Source organism: Dermacentor variabilis, chromosome 5, assembly GCF_050947875.1.
Source record: "Dermacentor variabilis isolate Ectoservices chromosome 5, ASM5094787v1, whole genome shotgun sequence".
In the NCBI taxonomy this organism is placed as follows: Eukaryota; Metazoa; Arthropoda; class Arachnida; order Ixodida; family Ixodidae; genus Dermacentor; species Dermacentor variabilis.
Genome location: NC_134572.1, coordinates 117,582,737 through 117,603,644, shown reverse-complemented (window position 1 = coordinate 117,603,644; position 20,908 = coordinate 117,582,737). Strand labels below are relative to the sequence as shown.

Genomic DNA, 20,908 nt, shown 5'->3' with positions numbered 1-20,908 from the left:
CGATTTCCATTCGTCATCAAATAGGCAGAATAACCTTGCTAAATGCACGGCGCGCGTAAGATTATTTTGTACTCTGCTTTACTCGAATGAAAAATAGTTTCAGAAGAAATAACGATTTTTTTTTTTCGCAACTGGCAGGCTTTATTCAGAAGGCAAGTCTTGCTTGTATCGCAGTGTGCGATGTAGTTGTGAACCGCCTAACACGCGCACAGCTAAAGTAAAGCTAATCTTAGCGATTAAGAACGGGCAACTGAAGGTTATGGTATTTACAAAAGCGGCGACTCATGCTCTCCTGAATTATTGCCATGTTTGACCGTGAAAAAAAAAAAACAGGCTCAATCCCACATCGAAGAAAAACTAGGTAAACAAGATGAAGCGAAAGTCGTTTCGAAATCGGTTTGAAGCAGCATTGAAACTGACTGAGCTTTTGCTGTCTCTTGGTTTTTGTGTTTTATGTTGAGACTGAGGAGGGATTCCAAAGATGGGATCGACTGTACGACAGGCCTATATGCGGCCCTCTCTTGTAACATGTAAACATGTTTGGAGATACTTGTATTTTGATCGCAGTATCCGATTTATTTTGCAATCACGTCATACATATATTCGTGACTACTAACCCGCGCCGCTAATGTACGTATCTATTGTTAAAACAGTAGATGTTAGGTTACAGACAAATACGTGCTGCAGAGATAAGAGGCCCCAAAGCACACATGTACTTCTGTGGAAGAATAATTCGTAGCAAATATTTATAATGTTGTTAAGACTAGGCCCGCTAGCGCAAGTAGTAAGCAATTACAGAAAAATGAAAGACGTGTAGAAAAGGCGTTTACTATAATTGGAAGAATTGAATGAATCAGGTCAGGCACTCCAGAAGGAGGAATGGTGCAACTCTCACCGTTCCGAGGAATTGAAGGGAATTACGGGGATTTTCACTTTCCGGAGTTGAGGTGGAAAGGAATTTGGGGCCCCACCCTGCAACTCTACTGTATACATTTCTGAATAAAATTAAATAAAAAGCTCAAGTTGTTCAAGCAGTAAAAGTAATTGCGGTTGTAGAGTAAGGACCCCTACAATATAAGTTTTTTTTTTTCTCAACGAATCTATTTTTATCATCCACCTTTGATAGCCAGCCTACTCTGGTGAAAAAAGAAACGTGAGATTAGCCCCTTTCGGGCCTATAGGGCGCCTCAACGCGTATCGCAGCAGAGGGCGACGAGGGCACGGTTGCGGTTTTTGAGGGCGGCAGAATTGGACAAGCCGCTGTAGCCTGAACAGATGTTTATAGTGCTGCAAGTGCTACTGTGTTGTGCGGTGGCAGTATGCGGCGACAGTGACCGACTGCGATTGCATCTCTACGCTCTTTTCTTTCTTTATCTCTACTTTGTTATCACTTTACCTCCTCCTCCCCTCTCTCCCGAGCGTAGGGTAGCAAACCAGGTCTTCCCCTCTGGTTAACCTCCCTGCCTTTCCCCTTTCCTCTCTCTCTCTCTCTCTCTCTCTCTCTCTCTCTCTCTCTCTCTCTCTCTCTCCGCCCCCGCAAATGCGCACCTCCTGCCCCGGAGCGGCGGGTGAGGGAGACATCGAGGCACACCTATTCGGGCCACTGACGAAGCCCGAAAAGGAGTAGTACCAGATTAGAATCGTTACATTATGTTGGCTCAGTTTTGTTTCCCCTGTTCTCAAAAAGATGAGCTGGGCTAGTGTCGGCAAAATTTATAAAGGAAAGAACGTTTCCTCATTGGTCGGCGTTCGGGTGCCCGCCACCCATGTTAGCGAGTGCCGTGATGTACGAAACGACCGCCACGACGCCGGCTTCTTTCGGTGGCAGATTTTTCCACTCGCGGAATTAAATATGGCTACTGAGAACACACGCCATGCGTCTGCGTGTGCGTAGGAAGTACATGTCTATAGGTTGTGCTCGAAAACAAGGGAGAATCCTCACGTATAGAAACGCGAGCTTTGTGGCCCCACCCCTCCCTACTACCCTCCACATTGCTGCTGAGAAGCAGCTCTGACGAAACTTTCCGCCGGGGTTCTCGTTTCGTCCAATTAGCTTTCGTACAGGTCCGGGGCACTCCAGGAGCGGGAATGGTGCAACTCTCACCGTTCCGAGGAGTTGAAAGGAGGGGAATGGCGGGGATTTCCACTTTCCGGAATTGAGTTCGAAAGGAATTTAGGGCCGTAGACCCGAAAGTTTCCGGACCAGGGGATCTCAGAAAACGTTCAATTTCCGAGCAGCCCGTAACAGTAGTCAGTAAACCCGAACATCACAATGTCGTTAACATACACTGATGCAGGCTGCAAATGACAATACTAGGCTGCGTTGTCAGGCTGCTCTTGCATTCAGCTTTTTCTCGGATTTCGTGTTCAGTAACATGTTGTGGTTGATTGTACTTGCCGATCTGTGTTAATCCCTTCGGTTTATACGTAATGTGAAAACGGGAACTGCAAATGAGGTAGTGTAGAAAGTGATACGCAACATTTGAAACCAAGAACCGCTGACTATCCATTGGAATATTACTGCACAAAGAACAGAATTTTTGGATAAAAAGCTAGGTCCGCGCGTTGTCGAAATATCGTCCAATAATATTCCCTTGAGGGGTTACGTGTGTGCTTACCCTTTCATCTCGCTTTTACATTTCTTTCTTTGTTGCTTATCGTACTAACTTGCATCTTAACGATTAACTTTGGCCAACTCGTCCACATTGCTGTCGTTGCTTAATCCATTGAAAGCTCCTACAACTATATACACGTGACTTGCGGATAAGGTGGGGGCCCACGCGACTGACCATGATGGTGACCTCGGTGGTGAACATGGTGAGGTACAGGGCCTCCACGGCGATGGCGCCGATGAAGGCGTTGCCCCGGGGAGTCACCATCACGATGCGCACGAGGCCGCACAGCACAAAGACGACCGCCAGCGTCGAGCTGGTGATGACCACCTCGTAGTACGCGTGCTCGAACAGCTCGACCACGCGCTCGCGCAGTGGCCGTGGCATGACCTCGGACCCGCTGAACGTGTCCTCCATGAGCCCTTTCTCGTGAATCGTGTTCAAGCTCTCTTTCTGCGAAATGCATCGGCAAAACGTACAGTCACCGTAAGTATTCGATCATATAACGCGAACGTCAATGTTTTGCATGCCTCAGAAATGCAAAATGCCATACCCTTGGTTCAGGCACGAACCCAGGATTTTTTTTCGGGGGGCGGGGGGTAACATTTTCATGCAAATGAGGGGGGGGGGTACGTTTACTAGTACAAATGTAAATAACGCCCACCGTTTGCCGCAAAAACGCGTAAAACCCACACAAGAGAAATGAAATAAGGTGTACTTTACAGGTACGCCTTTGCGATACACCTTTCCTTTACTTGGCAAACAAAAAACTACGTCAAATGGACTTGCGCAGGAAGAACACTGCCAAGGACAAGTAAAGAAGCCAGAGTGTAAAATAAAGATTACTTTAGTAGAATACAACTAAAAAAACAGCAGTTGGGGACTAAGGCACACAAACCGCGCGGGATTGTGTTACTTCACCAGCCAATCACAGAAGCAAACAAAATCGTCGTCATGCGGCCTTTTCAAAATGGCGTCGTACTTGATACCTCCGGAGCGTCTGCTGTTCTTGAATAGTCTTTTCATCGGCGGAAGCAATCAGGCGTGCAACAGACACGGACAGAACGTATGGAGTCTCAGCATTTCCCTCTTCAAAAATCTGCGGTGCAGTTCATTTCCCTGCTGAACCCGTTTTACTCATGAAACTTCACTGCCAGCTGAAGTGACAGTTCACAACAAATAGTTGTAGCGAAGCCGCATGTTATTTCAGTTCAATAAAGAATTAGGCATTCGCCATTCCACTATAATAGGCGAGGGAAAAGGTATAAAATTAAGCGCTAATAATATGTTGTAGTTACCGCCTTATTTGGGTAACAGAAAAAGTTTGAAGTACGAATTATTTGCAACCTCGCGGAGGAACAGTGGATGGCGGTTATGAGGGCGTGGGCGTGGCTTCATTGCAGACTTAAGTTGTATCCGACTATAGTAGCGTTGTTTGAATTAGCTCTGGAAGAATTATACAGACATATATATTTGCGGAACAATCACAGTTCTTTTGGATCCCTCGTTTACTGCTCTAACAAGTGCCACAACCGACTCGTATTGTTGTTTGGGAAATTGTGTACCGATGCGTGGCCGCCAGTCGCGTACAACCGCGTATGGCGCAAGAAGCTGCAATTCTACACGTACTGCGCCCACCGCGGAAGCTTAGGAAAACATCTACATAAACGCAGCAGAGAAGCGGCTACGTTAGGTGGCTCAAATACTATGCTTTTCACAGGCGTTTTATACCCCATGTATCAGTGCTTAGTATTCCACAAAAGAAGTGCAATGGAATTCCAAATGACAGGCAAAGTAGTTTTGTTTTATTTCATTTATCCACTTTACAAAGCCCTACAATAGTGCTGTAACAAACTTTTAACGTCCTCGTTATTCCCTCTCCAGACCCACTCTCCACACCCGTAGACAACTTTCATACTTCTCAGTATTAAACTGTAGGAGCGTCATTCAAAACACACGAAATTGTCCGCGGCGTTTTCTCTGCTTCCTTCTTAAATAAAAATATGTTGATGCATAAATATGTTCATAAACAACGATTAAATTTGTTAATTTTCGCTTTTCCTTCCTGTTTGGATTTTGCCTGGGCTCTCTCCCTTAGTAGATCGCCTAATTTCTCAAATCTTTGCGAATCTTGTTTCCAGTTGCCAATTTTGCACGAAAAGTGCTGTACAATTAGGGAAAAACGAGACGACTTAACGGGGGACAGTCATATTGCCTATGAGTTTAAGGGTTATTGCAGGGTTTCATGATGAACGCTGTCTCGCATTATTTTATTTTCCCCTTTATCTAACCTATATCACGGGTATATGGTTCCGAGGATCTGTCAGCGTCGCGGCGAGCCGTCACTCGAGGAAATAATGGAACAAAATGGAAAGTTAAACGCAATTGGCATTTTCTCCGGCCGCAACTCGTTCCACGTGCATACAGACCAGCTGACCACGAACTGAATCCCTTCCCTGGTCCCTGGCTAAGTCTAAACAAAGAAGGTTGAACTAATGAAGCAACATCAATGAGCGCTACCGTCGTAAAGATGGTGACAACTGAACGCATCTGGAGTTAATCGCGCGGGCACCGAATTGATGAGGAAACTGGCCTTCACATCCCAGGAGACGCCGATAACTACCGCCATCCAAAAGGAGTGAAAAAGGCAACAAAATGTTGACCGCCGAATAACCTTGAAGCCTCAACATTGATTTGGCGGCGCTTTAGGAATGTGTGTGAGAAGTGGTGCCGTGGGCGAGGAGGGGGGGAGGGGGGCTCGGGCTCCCCCTTAGGTACGTTCCTGCCTTGGTTGCCCTCTCAACAGATTTTCGCGTGAATAAGAGAGAAACAGAGAGAGAGAGAGAGAGAGAGTTGTACTCAGTTGGAAAATTTTATCTTCGAGGTCGCTGGTGGTTCAAGTTGGACGCTGGCTACTAGGTGGCATCTATTGATGTCAGACATGCAGCGCTCGCGGGAGCTTTGTGCAGCCGTAATACGACAAAATGTAGGGACTTCGAGTTTGGAAGGCGGGATTTCGAGATTTGCCGATTTCGAGACGGGATTCGAGATTTGCGGTTTCGATGTCGTACTCGATTTCTAACGCGCCTGTAATACTTTAGTGAAATTTCCAAGAGAAAAAGAGAGTGAGCGTTAGAGTAGAGTACGTGAGGTTCATTACGGTACTCGTTGCGTGGTGCGGAGAAGGGGTTAATGCATGGATTGATAGATTACCAGCCAGATGACCCACTTTGGAACCGCCAGGATCGAACCAATGATGTCCATGTCCAAGTACCTGAAACGACGTGAAACGAATTCCAGACTAGTATAGAAGACTACGATAACACCACGTAATACCGCGTCAATGCAGTAAGTGATACGTTTATTGGGTTTTCTTACTATATGCATCTGTGTATAGCAACAGTCGGTTCCTGCGTCAATTGTATGACTGTATTATATAGGCAATCATTCAGTGCTTCGCAATTTTTGTTATACACGTGACGCTTGTGAACCTTGTTCTAATTTAATCTAATTACTTCACGAAAGCGTTACACACTTATTTAGCTGTAATTTGTTTTGCTTGCCTGTTTCTCACTTTTAGTGGTTTATTCTGTGTGCTTTTCTTCCCATTTCTGCTTTCTCACTTCTTTTGTTGCAATTATTGGTGTCGTAATTTTTTTGTGTATGTTTTGCAGGCCCTTCATTTCTATCATCATCATAATCATCATCATAATCATCATCATCATCATCATCATCAGCCTGGTTACGCCCACTGCAGGGCAAAGGCCTCTCCCATACTTCTCCAACTACCCTGGTCATGTACTAATTGTGACCATGTCATCCCTGCAAGCTTCTTAATCTCATCCGCCCACCTAACTTTCTGCCGCCCCCTGCTACGCTTCCCTTCCCTTGGAATCCAGTCCGTAACCCTTATTGACCATCGGTTATCTTCCCTCCTCATTACATGTCCTGCCCATGCCCCCCATTTCTTTTTCTTGATTTCAACTAAGATGTCATTAACTCGCGTTTGTTCCTTCACCCAATCTGCTCTTTTCTTATCCCTTAACATTACACCCATCATTCTTCTTTCTATAGCTCGTTGCGTTGTCCTCAATTTAAGTAGAACCCTTTCCGTAAGCCTCCAGGTTTCTGCCCCGTACGTGAGTACTGGTAAGACACAGCTGTTATACACTTTTCTCTTGAGGGATAATGGCAACCTGCTGTTCGTGATCCAAGAATACCTGCCAAACGCACCCCAGCCCATTCTTACTCTGATTATTTCAGTCTCGTGATCCGGATCCGCTGTCATTACCTGCCCTAAGTAGATGTATTCCCTTACCACTTCCAGTGCCTCGCTACCTATCGTAAACTGCTGCTCTCTTCCGAGACTGTTACACATTAGGGTGGTTGCTTGGGCTAGTTGGTAATTCATGATCGAAAACAACGTACGGCGCAAAGGACAAGGACAGCGATAGACAACATACACAGCGCTGTGTATGTCGTCTATCGCTGTCCTTGTCCTTTGCGCTGTACGTTATTTTTGATTTCTGTTAAACATTACTTTCGTTTTCTGCAGATTAATTTTTAGACCCACCCTTCTGCTTTGCCTGTCCAGGTCAGTGAGCATGCATTGCAATTGGTCCCCTGAGTTACTAAGCAAAGCAATATCATCAGCGAATCGCAAGTTACTAAGGTATTCTCCATCAACTTTTATCCCCAATTCTTCCCAATCCAGCTCTCTGAGTACCTCCTGTAAACACGCTGTGAATAGCATTGGAGAGATCGTATCTCCCTGCCTGACGCCTTTCTTTATTGGGATATTGTTGCTTTCTTTATGGAGGACTACGGTGGCTGTGGAGCCACTATAGATATCTTTCAGTATTTTTGCATACGGCTCGTCTACACCCTGATTCCGTAACGTCTGCATGACGGCTGAGCTTTCGACTGAATCAAACGCTTTCTTGTAATCAATGAAAGCTATATATAATGGTTGGTTATATTCCGCACATTTTTCTATCACCTGATTGATAGTGGGAATATGTCTATTGTTGTGTAGCCTTTACGGAATCCTGCCTGTTCCTTTTATTGACAGAAGTCTAAGGTGTTCCTGATTCTATTTGCGATTGCCTTAGTAAATACTTTGTAGGCAACGGACAGTAAGCTGATCGGTCTATAATATTTCAAGTTTTTGGCGTCCCCTTTCTCATAGATTATGTTAGATTCCTTCCAATATTCCGGTACGCTCGAGGTCATGAGGCATTGCGTATACAGGGTGGCCAGTTTTAACGCGATAGCGTTAAGGAGCTCGTGTCGCAGAAAAGCCGGTGTCGTCGGCGTCGGTGTCGGTGTCGGCGTCGGCGTCCGCGGCGTTGGCCGTGAGCGATAAATCACGGCAGGCACTTCATAAATAAAAAGCAACTTCCAAGATGGGCTGGGTGGGAATCGAACCAGGGTCTCCGGAGTGTGAGACGGAGACATTACCACTGAGCCACGAGTTCGATGCTTCAAAGCGGTACAAAAGCGCCTCTAGTGAACGCGGTGTTGCCTTAGAAACGAGCTGTTTCTCAGGCTCAGGCGTGCGTCGCTTGCTCAGGCGCACATTTCGTTGTCGCGCCGAACGCTGCGTTGCTCGACGCTCACCGCGTCCGATGCGGGGCGCGTAGTCGCTGCGCCGTAGCCCAATGTCTTACACCCCTTGGCGGGTCTACGGGAACGCTGTCGCGTTCCACTCTTGAAGGCGAAGCTTAAGCGTCCTCCAATTTTTTCTAGAACAATCTGAATACCATCCTTCAACAAATCTGCTGTTACCTGATCCTCCCCAGCTGCCTTCCCCCTTTGCATAGCTCCCAAGGCTTTCTTTACTTCTTCCGGCGTTAATTGGGGGATTTCAAATTCCTCTAGACTACTCTGTCTTCCATTATCGTCGTGGGTGCCACTGGTACTGTATAAATCTCTATAGAACTCCTCAGCCACTTGAACTATCTCATCCATATTTGTAATGATATTGCCGGCTTTGTTTCTTAACGCATACATCTGATTCTTGCCAATTCCTAGTTTCTTCTTCACTGCTTTTAGGCTTCCTCCGTTCATGAGAGCATGTTCAATTCTATCCATATTATACTTCCTTGTGTCAGCTTTCTTACGCTTGTTAGCCGAGTTTTCTTTTACAGTATTGAAATACAAAACGTCTAAAATTGTTATGTAAATTCAACACTTACACTTTCTTATCGAATGGGTACTGAAGTGCGGCGATTAGGGTCAACTTGGTCCTTCGCTGAATGATCCCTTGCCGGTATTGTCGAGCGTAACTGACCTGCAGAGAGAACTAGGCGCTTTAACCTTTACACGTGGGTTCTGTTTATCATTGCTCCAGCTAATCACCGTCGAAGATGTCAGGTGTATAATGATACCTCCATGTACGAAGAAACCGCATCATTCTTTCGCCCAGCAGTCACATTTCCTTTCGCAATGGCCGCCAGCATAAAGAAGACGCGCCACACAGTCGTACTTATCTGCATTCGTACTCTTTTGTCTCGAAAACTAGCGTGGAGTGAAGCCGCCTTCCAGCCTCCGTCGCTTCAGAAAGCAACAACGCTGCCTTCAAGACCGCCATTTAGAATTACCATAACCTGATCGTACTGTTTGCATTATATGTTAAGATGTATGATATGCGGTGTGATATAAAGGGTGTTTCAGCGAACACTTTTTAAATTTTTAAAGGTTGCCTGTGGCAAATATCACAATCCTAGTTCATGAGCTGGTCTACTCGAAGCGGCGGACAATACTTGCAAAAAAATTGAGATGCAAATCTACTGATTAATAAAAATTACTAATTGAGTTTTAGCGAATTACATTATGGCCCATATTGCAATTTACAAATTATAGCCGTGGAGTTCGCAAGGTGGTTCCACTTGGAACGAATTTTCAAGGTGACACCAGTTTCGACATATAATTTCCCGAACTTTGCGGAGAAATGCATTGGTGTTCCAGTTAATTTGTTTGCAAAACGTCGTTTCATGCACTGAAGCACACAAGTAACTGGAACGCCAATGCATTTCTCCGCGAAGTTCGGGAGTGTATATATCGAAACTGGTGTCGTCCTGAGAATTCGTTCCAAGTGGATCCGCCTTGCGAAGTACACTGCTAGAATTTGTAAATTGCAGTATGGGTCGTAAGATACTTACCTAAAAAGTTAATTAGTGAATTCTTGTTAATTAGTCGATCTCGCATTTTTTATTCTTTTTGCAAGTACTGTTCGCCGCTTCGAGTAGACCGGCTTATAAACTAGAATTCAGCGATCTGCCACAGGTAGCCTTTAAAAAACAAACATACCGGGTGTTTTAGCGAGTACTTTAAAAAAAATTGTTCGCTGAAACGCCCTGAAACACCCTGTATACCCGGTGTCGCATGCCCAGTGACCCAAGTTTGTCCCGATTTGTGTGGATCGTTGTGCGGATCCTGTGGACGGATTTGTGTTGAGCGCGGTGAGCACCTTCAGTTGATTCCTACGTGCTTTATAGTAAACTAGGAAGTGTTAATCTGCGGATAATGTTTTCAATTCCAGAAATTTGTGCCGTACTGCAGTTGTTTGACAGCGCAGGTCGACGTGAAATGGCAGTTGCCGGCATAGCGCGAGGCTGCTCGCTCACCTGCTCGATCCTGAGAACATTTTCGACAGCCAAGGTATCGATGTGTCTGGGAACCTTTCGAAGCCGCACGACGCACCCAGTTCTCTGCGTTAGAAGTGTGTTGTCAGCCACGGCACTGCTGTACGCTGCCGCAGCGTTGTGCAAACAAAAGCGATAGCGTTAGGATGTGTCAGCCGAGCAGTACTATATGTTTAGCTTTGTGTCGAAGAAACGTGACGTGGTAATAAAAGTTTGGTAGTTCGCTGGTGCCTGTAAGGACGCCGTTTGATTTTCTCGGTTGTGAACAAGCACACTGTACATTTTGGAATGCTATGTTCGAAGCACAAGCAGACGGTCACATTTATCTAAAAATTTCTAAACAAGGTAATCAATAGGTTCGAGAAACGACGACGAGCTAAGAGAGACCAGCGAGGAGCAGAATCGGCAGCTTTGAGAAACGAGTACGATACGCAGACAGCAAATGTGGCCACCGCCCGCAACGGTGCCCTATAGTGACTAGCGCTCTGCTGCTCAGCACGAAGTTGAGGGTCCGAGTTCCGGGCGGCTGCGGCGGCGTTCTCGTGGGAATCGATCGCGAAAAACGCTCGTGTATAGATGTTTCAGCGGCACGTTAAAGAAAGGCAGATGGTCGAAAAGGGCCGAGAATTTCGTACTACATCTGGGTTACTACGCAACCATGCAGTTACGGCTTAGAGATGTATAACCAATTGACCGCACCGTTTTGACACGAAAGTGTCAAATGGCACACTGACCGAAAAAGCCGCAGTCTGTCGTCTGTAGCAGCGAAGTGGCTAAGTAAACTCTCGTTGGGTGCGACGCCACGTCACGAACGCGCCTCGACGGAGCAGAGCGGGTGAAAGCGAACGCCCGCTGCAACGGTAGGGCGCCATGTGTTGAGGGGGGTGAGAGGGCATTGCCGCGACGCCACGTCACCCTGGCTCTCTCGCAAGCCTGTGTCATCCACGCGTTCCTTGTCCGCGCAACCCGGAAAATGCCAAATTAAAACACGCCAAGCGTCTCAACGCGTACGGTTGCCCTTGAGGAGTTCATGAATCGAAGGATCACTTAGCGACATTCACAACTCATAAGAAGTGCTTGGGTGGTCTCTAATTTTGGGGGAGTTCGTAACTTGAAGGACCACAAAGCGGCGTTCAGTTGGACATTAATGCTTTCGCATTCGCAACTCATGAGAAGTGTCTCGGTGGCCTCGGATTGTTGGACACTGTGGCTTCGTCAGGGCCGACAGAGGACAGCGTCTCACCATGGCGGACTGGAAGCGGAACGTGGCCTCCAGCGGGTTCCGCAAGAGCGTGCTGCGCGTCACCCAGCGCCAGTCGGCCAGCAGGAACGAGTCGTCCTTCAAGTAGAGCGCGCGCGCGGAGTCGGCCGCCTCCTTCAGATACTGCACCGCGTCGCGCATGGTGCGCAGCTCGACGTCCGACACCTCCAGCACGCCTGCGTGCGAGCACGCGCAAAAACGCACGCGAGCATTTCTTTCTTTTTTTTTGTCGGAGCCCAGCACAAGAAATCAACCACTCCCGGACAAAGGCCTCTTCCTCGAATTTCCAATTTCCCCTTGCGTCGCGTCAGGCGACTACAACGTTTGCCTACAAACATCCTAATCCCATCGCAACTATATGGTTAGTGACAACTCAAGAATGCAGCTATATCGGGCGGACTCTTCCAAAACAAGCGTGATTCTCCCCCTTTCATCCCTCTGTAACAACAACAACAACAACAACAACTCACACACAGGGGTCGAATTCACAAAAGTTTTTGTTCGAAAGTGAGTGCCTCAGATCAGCTGCCTTCGTTAATACGTATGTCCAGCGTCAGGATTGGCTTGAATTTGCTTCTGCGATGAATTTTAGCCAAAGAGCTTTTCCTGAATATGGGCTCAGTTCCCTTGCTGACGCAACCACGACGAAGAAGGCGTATCCCACAACTTGCGTATGTATCACGTGCTCCTCACGAACAAAAAGCTAGTATAGTGGGAGCAGATTTAGGTCGATGAAGTGCGTGGGCAACGCGAAGAGGAGGACATGTTGCAAAGCATGAGGAAGAAGAGAACGAGCATAGACGAGGTTTAAACTTTTTCATTCCGAATTTTCTTTCTCAGGGAGCCTCCTTTCTTCGAAACAATCGCAGGGATGTTTGCTCAGCCGTGGAGGAATTCATTAGTTGTTTCAGGGCGATTCTCAACATTTCTTCCTGACAATTTTACCAATTTCAGTATAAACAGCATCTTCCTCATGCCATGCAAATCTTGGTCAATCTCCCGCCGTGGCATGCGCCATCGCAGAAGAAAACCGAATCCAATCCAATCCAATGAGGTGATCCGCTGTCGCACATAAACATCTTTCATTTGAAAGGGCGCGTGCCGTTGTATTGTTGATCTGCCGCTAATTCTTTGCCGTCAGCGACTACGCTTTGCTTCCCTTGGCCCCAATTCTATCACTGCGCTGGACCACCGGTGTTATAATGTCTGCACATTACACGCCCTGCCCAGCTCCACCTCGCAGAGCTAGGTTAGGGAGGCAGCGTCCTCTAGATTACGCACCCAATGCGCCGAGGACCACAGGGAGGAAGGTGACATTGATGAGCTGCGTGAGCGACATGTCACCAATAGCGTACAGGTACGACTGCAACAGGAATAAAAGAGAAGAAGGGTCGGTTAATCGGCGTATGTATCGGCTAGGTTCGATGAACCGAAAGCCCAACGGAGATGACACTGCTATTGAAACACGTGAAGGGTGACGCCGCCCAGGATTGTTCCCTGCTCAACGTGCAGCATGATTAGGACGTGTACCTTGGTGATGCTCTCCGTGTAGACGTTCTCGCGCCGCAGATGTTGCACCGTGGCAATGGAGGCCAGGAACGTTCCCTTGACGCTCATCCAGGCGAGCACCATGGCCTGGCGGACGGTCACCTGGTAGCCGAAGTGCCCGATCACGGGGTACAACACCACCACCGCCAGGCACCTATCGCGACGAAGACGACAAAGGCACAAGGGCTACTGAAGCCATGACTGCGTCAAATCGTGTGATAAACTGCTAAACCTTTCGTACGTAATTGTGCTCTTACGTACGTAATTGTACCTTTCGTACGTAATTGTACGTAATTGTGCGCACCTTGTATAATCGTGTGTCTAGCATCAGGAATGACTTGAAATTTCCTCTTACGAACATTTCTAGCGTAGAAGCTTCTTGTGAATACGGGCAAAGGTGAACGGGACAAATGAAACGATTTGCTGGTGCTATAGAGTATATTAATTAACATTCTAATGGCTTCTATAACGACTGCGTCAGATGCCAAGTTCCCTCCCTCCGACACGAAATTAGTCTTGTTTTAGAGAGCGCGATAATTTGGTTCTTTCGTGACAGCTTGAGCGATGTCATTCGATATTGTCGCTGCATTGTTCCCTCTACCTTTACTTTTTGCGTACTGGCAGATACGTATATACGCACGTGTTAAGTAAATAAAATGATATGGCTAGTCAGCGACTGTGTGTATACGTGTGCACGCGTCTCGTCTTCTGTTCGTATCTTTCGCGCTGCTAAACCCTTCTTAAGGGAACAGGGTAGGCAAATTTTCCGAAAAAAATCGATTTTTTGTTTTTGTGTAATTTAAAATCTCTATTCTTTCCTTAACATGGCCCAGGGTTTCATTTGCGCGTACACGAAATATTTACCTCAACATCAACATTTTTCGGAACCTAGGCCGCATCCAGCCACGTCCCCTTTGACACATGCTCGCGATCTTTGCCTCTCCTAAACTGAAAAAAAAAAAAATTTTTTTTCACCGCCTATTTTTTGTCACGTTTAGTGGAATGGCTGTCACTCATCTGGCAAGAATGAAAACCTAGCTAGCATATTTCACTTAGCCAAACGAATCCTAAGACGCAGCTGGATTACTCGCAACGCGGGGCGCTTTTCTCGTGCTTTGGCGTGTTTTCGCGGATAATCTAATTTATTTATACTTTGGTGCTGGTTATTTAGCGGTAATGCAATGGCGAAGCGAAAGAAGTGCTTTAAGAAACGTCTCTTCCACGGAAACCGGCATAAGTCGACCTGCAATGACGCCAATTCTCCGCAACACAATCCAGGAGTGGGCGCCGCGGCCACCACGCGAGCGTCTGCATCGAAGCTTTCGCGCTCGGCGGAACGCTCGAAGCAGAACGCCGGTGTTTCAGAAGCTCTCAAAGCCTGAGCTTCTCCAGAAAAGTCTCCATGGAAAAACTCAGAACGCGAATGAGGCGTTCAACAAGGTTGTATGGGAGCGCGCTCCGAAGAATGTCTTTCTTGGCCTCAAGACGCTGAAAATAGCGACAATGGGTGCTGTGCTAACTTTTAATGACCGCAGAATTGCTCGAGCCGACATTTTGAGGTCATTCGGAGTTTCTCCAGGACGGTTCCTAGTCCAGTGGTTGCGCGAAGTTGACCGGCGGCGACTGTACTTTGCAGATAGGGCTACACGACTGGTAACTAAGGGGGCCCGGAAAACCAGGCAGCTAGCACAGAAAAGAAGTGTTGACGATGGAGGGGACTACCAGGCTGGTGGCTATTGAAAAATTGCGCCACAATTTGTTTCTATAGTCCTATATTGCAATAAAGCTCTTTCTTCCACTTCAAAGCCAATTATCTTAAAACACCAAATTGTGCTGCATTTGACCCTTTTTTTCAGAAACTACAAGCGCTAGGGCGATAACATTTTCCAGATATTGAGCAAACATTACAGGAAGTCTACTGAACCAGGACTTTAAATATTCTTGTAGGGGATTGTTGTTTACAGGCTATTTACTGCAGATTTTGGCTCTAAAATTTGGTGGGTCCAGTAAAAAAATGAAAACAAAAAATGTAATCTCTAAAAAGAAATAATCCTGGTTCAGTAACACTACCTAACATTGCTGATTACAGTGCCACCAAGATTAATGTTCTAACCCCAGCAGATCACGAGAAAAAGGGTCACGAACATAGCCTAAAATGCATGGCTAGAATAGGACCTACCCTGTCCCCTTAATGCGAAACCAAGTAGCCCGAGCTCCTGGTTAACCATGAACCACATTCTCCGCTCTGACTTCACGACACAGCCACCGATATGTTTGATCATTTCAGAGGAACTTAATCCCCGACTTTATAGACATTAAGGTTGTGAGAGATCAGGTAAGCTTTCAACTGTTATAAGCGAAGTAGTGCCGCAAAACATGAAACATTTGCCGACTACGCAATTCAAAGCGCTCCACAAATAAAAAACGCAATTACCTTAACGCTGCCTTGACGACGTAACAGGTCCACAAGGCTACCCAATCAAGCGTGGGTGCGTACTGGATCAGCAGCACAGCGGTGTACGAAGCCGACACGCAGGAAGCCAGCGTGCCGGTGACATCATACAGTATATCCCAATAGCTGTCAATGGAAGGAGACGAAAACGATAATGATAGGTTCACAGGAACGGCACTGATGACGTCGTCATAAAGCAATGGCTATGGGAGTGGCGGGGGGTGGGCGGGATATACGCAACCTTTATTAGGCAAAAAAGATGTGCGGTGTTATAACGAAAACGGCGGGTGCGATTGATGCGCTGTTCATGCATACTGTGGATCAACTTACTCAAGTTCGAAATGTTAGAATTTTTTGTCCCTTCTGCAACACCTCCTCTCCCCTGAAGCCTTGGTGCAGGTTGATGCATCTCTACTTTATGCCTCCCTCACTTTATGTCCCATCAAGCCACCCGGACTAGGTAGGTCGACAGGATCGAGCCCGGCGCAAGCAGGCCGAGTAAAAAACAGAAATACGACGCGTTTCGATGTTCCACCGGCTCTTCCAATCACTTGCCGGAGCTCGTATACAACATAATCTTGTTACTATATACCATCGGTGGGCGTATATACTCGGGGGTGGGGTGGGGGCGGCTCTTGCATCCCCCACACTGTCGAAAGTTGGGGGAGGGGGTGAAGTACGCCACCTGATCCCCCTCTCCCTTTTGAAAGCGGGCACTTTTGACTGAACGGAGGAAAATTCGACAAAGCTACAGCTGGAGCCAAATTGTCTTTATAAATAGAGTGGCCACCGAAGTAATGCATTTCGCGATCTATTCCTTAAAAGGAAGCTTTAGCTCCAGTGCTCTTATCTGAATACATGTAGAAGGAGCATTCGTTTTTCTCGGCGACCACTGCACCAAATTTGACGAGGTTTGTTGCATTTAAAAGAAAAGCTTAGAATCTAGTGACTGTTCGTTTTGAATTTTCGATTTAGGTTGCAAATATTTTATTAAAAATTGGCAAAGATCGCAAATTTTCTGAAAACGAAACTATCAGTTGACAACTCTCTAACTTAGCAAGGAAAAATGACATCACAATTCCGTGAATTGCATCTAATAGTACATATAAACACATAATAGTACAATATGTAACATAATAGTACGATATGTAACACACGAATCTAAGAAAAGTTAACAATATGGAAATACAGCTTTTGCATAACCCTTGTAAATAACGTAACAAATTCACGTAAGATACAAATTGGCATATCGAACTTGTCCGCTTTGAATGAGCTAATGGATGCCGTTTACAGAACCGCGATATCAGTTATTGATTCAGAGCTACTAATTTGTAAACTTTATGCTTCTATTTTTTTTCTTCAAGCTTCCGCATCTTTGAAAATCTTTTTAACAAAATCCAGACCCTAAATCAAAATTCTGCTTCCAGCAGTCACTAGAATTTAACTTTCTCTCTAAAATGCAACAAAGTTCATTAAAATCGGTTCAGTGGTCACATCAGAAAAGCGTCTTTGCGGTTTTACATGTATTTGAATAGGCCGCGTAGGAGTTGGGCCCGAGCTACAGCTTCCTCTTAACTTGGGCAACGAAGACTGTCTTTCTCTCCTCGTCACGACGTACTGTAGTGGCTGACGCGCGAGATGCGCCATACACGCTCGCAATGTGGAGTAGGCTGGCACTGGGCAGCTCCCGCCATAACAAGTGTTAGCCTGGGCTGCTTGCATCAAGCCCAGATTTTTTTTTGGAATTGCCCTGATCATATTTGGAAACAAGATTAGCTGCCTATTTTCAAAATAAAGGCGAGGGGTGTGGTCTGGATTAAGTATCACAATCAGCCACACCCAACGACTAGGTGCCTTGCTGCATGAAATCGTTGGATTATCATATACCGGAGCTATTGGACGTCCGTCTAGAGATAGTGTACGTGGCGTTCCAGTCTCAATCATGTATCACCACATAGAGGAAAAAATGGTGAGGCCTCTAGCAGGTCGGACTGCCGAATTCCATTGTGTTCTCACGACTAATCCTAAGATATGTTGGTGAAAACGACCTTGTCGAAAGTGAAGAGTCACTTCAATATAAATATAACATCCACTTTAAATTTTTTTCTAATTGCATGTGTAACTGCTGACGTCCATTTCATTTCTAGGCTGTTTCTACACAATAGTTACGCTATAACTTGTTTCCTGGCAGGATCAAGAAAAGCAGAGATTTCACATTTTGAGGAAATGAGGGCGATTTTTTGGTGACGTGTGCCGAAAGTTCTGTGTTGGTTATACTTATGCGCTTTGAAAATGGTTGCTGAATACTCTCCCCCACACGCCTACCCCCATTTTTATGCGTTATACATCGCATTTAGCTGTTTTACAACCCCGGTATCCTCGGTTAACTAGGTGAGGCATGGTGTTTATATTTCGTTGAAGTATAGGAATAATGTTCTGAGTGACAAGCGATAAATATTTAATTTGTGTAGGTTCATTACATCCTTCGTAGAAAGTTACTCATTTAAGCATTCCAGAATATCATACAGCCGTTAATGAAAACTTTTCCCACACTCCTAAAACAACTGCAGGAGCCACGAACTTGAAATTCTGTGAAAATTAGCATAATATTGAACCTAATGCGTTGACAAACTTTCACGTTCCTGCTTTAAATGAAAATATTGCAAATAATTACTAAACACTCGTCTTTTCCCTATATTTTAGTATTTCATACCAGGTTCCTAGTTTGTTTCTCCGGTGCCCTTGTTTAACTAATCAATCAATAATTTTTTATATTTGGGGAAACTTAGGGGCCCGATATTGGCAATGTGAAGGCAACGTTCCAAATGGTTGGATTAAATGTGCCTTTGACAGTAGAATACGTATGCAAGTGGTCCAGGGCGTTATTAGTGTATTTTACGAGTAACGTAAAACTTGGAGTACTGCCCTGGCCTAATTACAAATACAGCTGAGGTAAAATTTTGTGAGAACTAGGGGAAACGCTACGCCAAGCTTGAGTGCGATGACAAATGAGTGTTGCTCAAATACAACTTTTAAAAATATGCTTCAGCAAGTGTTCGCAGGTGTCAACGCTGCTGCTATTAGCAACGCAATATCCCAAGCGAACTCTGTGTTTCAAAAATTTTATACCTAGAAAAAGTAGGGTGTGTTTTAAGTGCCATGTGTAGCGAAGGCTTAACCTTTCTGGCTTATTTGGAAGCTTTAAGAGTACTTATTGAATCCTTGTTTTTGTTTTAATTTTTTTCGTGCATGATATATTAGGTTAACCTGGTGGCCTCACTGAACTAAACGAGGCAGCAAGGAGCAAATAGTGGCTGATGTGCGGGCAACGGTCAAGACGCATGGCTAATTGGGCCTTTGGCAACAAATTACGAATAGAAGTGCTCTAAAGAGTTATCAGCGTGTCTAACGAGCGGGGCAGAATTTAGCGTGCTGCCATGGCAGAACTACGTGCGCCAGAGAGGCCAAATTTAGCGAAGATGGGTGCAACGCTATGGAAAATATCTGTGCCAATCAAATGTGATATGATCAAGCGCAGCCTTGGTAAAACAAAAGTTCTCAGTCATGCGTGAGAACGTGTGATACGCTGTCATCAGCTACACAAGGAATCCGGGTGTCTCGACATATCTTTACAACAGGCTTATATTTCATGGAATGTGGAAGGTGGAAAGGGGGGTGATGGTTTGTGCAATGTGTGACGAAATTTTTACGGCCTTGCGTCCTGTTAGAAGTGTTGCAAATAATTACTGAGCCCTCGTTTTTTATTTCCTTTTTCTTCCTATTTGATCATCAAAACACCTTCGTAACCGGCTTCTCCGATGTCGTCGATAAACTAAAGATCGCACTTTTGCTTATATTTGGAGAAAGATTTGGAGAAAATGAAGGGCGTGTTGTGGATAATTTGTAGGTATACATATAAAGTTGAGAGTGAGGAGTCTAACTATGACATTTTTGGTAAATTATGCATGAAAGCTATCAGGAGCTTCTTGAAAGTGTTCTTGAACAAAGCAAAGTTTATCCCGTTACCTTGGGAGAACTGTGAACGCAACCGAGATCAAATCTAGCAAAAGCTGGGTAGAAAAGGGTGGCGCACCATGGTTATTGTTTTGTCGAAGTAACATGTGTGTTGATGAATTTCGGATTTTTTAAGGATTCCCAACAAGAAGTGCTCGAAAGCTTTACATACGGGCAATGTTTCAAACAGGGCAGCCATATGCGGGCAGCATTTTAAAGCTTACGATATAGTTACAGGAAACAAACTATTATTGCAACTGGTCGAAAGAAAAAGCCTTTCTGGAAATCGGGTTGTAATTCTGCAAGGTCGCGCACACGTGCAGTATTTTTCTCTCGTGAAAATTACAAGTTCTTTATGTTGAGCGTATTCTGTTGCGTATAGCCACGACAGTACTATTGCATTGACTAGAGATAAGCTTGTGCTGTACGTAAACCCTAAGCACAATTCTTTCTTTCATGACTAAAATTTTTAGTAGCAAATGCGCATTTTTTTATGTACGCTGTACTGCTTCTACTGTGCGTGGCCAGGGACCTCTGTAAGGCCCTGAATGCCTTTTGTGCTTGCATGATCTTAAGATTTTATATAACTTCAGGGAATAAATTCGAATTCATGTAATATTTTGTTTCCCCATGGCTCACCATGTGTGGCTGATAACGAAGCCTATGTCTCTTAATTATAAAAATGGCTGACAGATGCATGACCAGGCTCTCTCTCTTAATGCGATGGTAACTTGCAAATAGAAAAAGAGAAGGGTCGGATGGTGCGCCGTTTGTCCCCGCCCCCATCCCGCACCCGACAAATAGTTGCTATGCCACTGCTACCGTCGCATTCAAAACGTTGATACGACTTGACGCTCCCTACTTCTGCCAAGAAGTGAAGCCCCTTTCAAAACCAAGGGGCTTTAGTGCAGTTAATCATTATTATTATTACTATATGACGAGGATGTCGATTTCCATTGGAATCCCCTTCGAAACGGGGCGGACCTAGCTTGCTTGAGCTAAACAGGTGTTATACCCTATATTCGCATAACAACCTAGCGTTTTCTTTATCTCTCCTTGATCTTTTCTTTGGGTGTCTCATTATCATATCGTGGTTTTGCCACGTGAAACAAGACAACACGATCTCCAATCAACATACCAGTTTCTTTAAGACCTCTATATCTGTACTGTAGGTAGTTACCCATGCCTGTAACGACTTCGGTTCTATCACTTTCTTGCCAGCTTTCTTTGTATTTCTTTTTTTTTTACGCCGATGCTCTAGATGTCTCTTGATTATCTCGACCGCTGACCTGTTACTGCTTTCATCCAGTTTGAATCCCAGCGCTTCTGGAAGGTGGACGTTCACTACGGGCCTCGCTGGGTGAATATCTCGACA

General features: G+C 45.5%; 1 protein-coding gene across 5 annotated transcripts in view; it reads right to left on the bottom strand.

Annotated features, from left to right (window-relative positions):
• LOC142583098 (sperm-specific sodium:proton exchanger-like) overlaps positions 1-20,908 on the bottom strand; it is a 43,306-nt gene that overhangs the window by 15,257 nt on the left and 7,141 nt on the right. For 4 of the 5 annotated variants that reach the window (XM_075693398.1, XM_075693400.1, XM_075693401.1 and 1 more), the window contains 8 exons: positions 15,502-15,645; positions 13,050-13,221; positions 12,801-12,882; positions 11,502-11,695; positions 10,241-10,324; positions 8,810-8,904; positions 5,826-5,886; positions 2,790-3,065 (listed from right to left, as the gene is read on the bottom strand). In XM_075693398.1, the coding sequence (XP_075549513.1) occupies positions 2,790-3,065; positions 5,826-5,886; positions 8,810-8,904; positions 10,241-10,324; positions 11,502-11,695; positions 12,801-12,882; positions 13,050-13,221; positions 15,502-15,645 (1,108 nt within the window). The remainder of the gene's footprint in view (positions 1-2,789; positions 3,066-5,825; positions 5,887-8,809; positions 8,905-10,240; positions 10,325-11,501; positions 11,696-12,800; positions 12,883-13,049; positions 13,222-15,501; positions 15,646-20,908) is intronic. The other variant, XM_075693402.1, reaches the window with a different exon arrangement.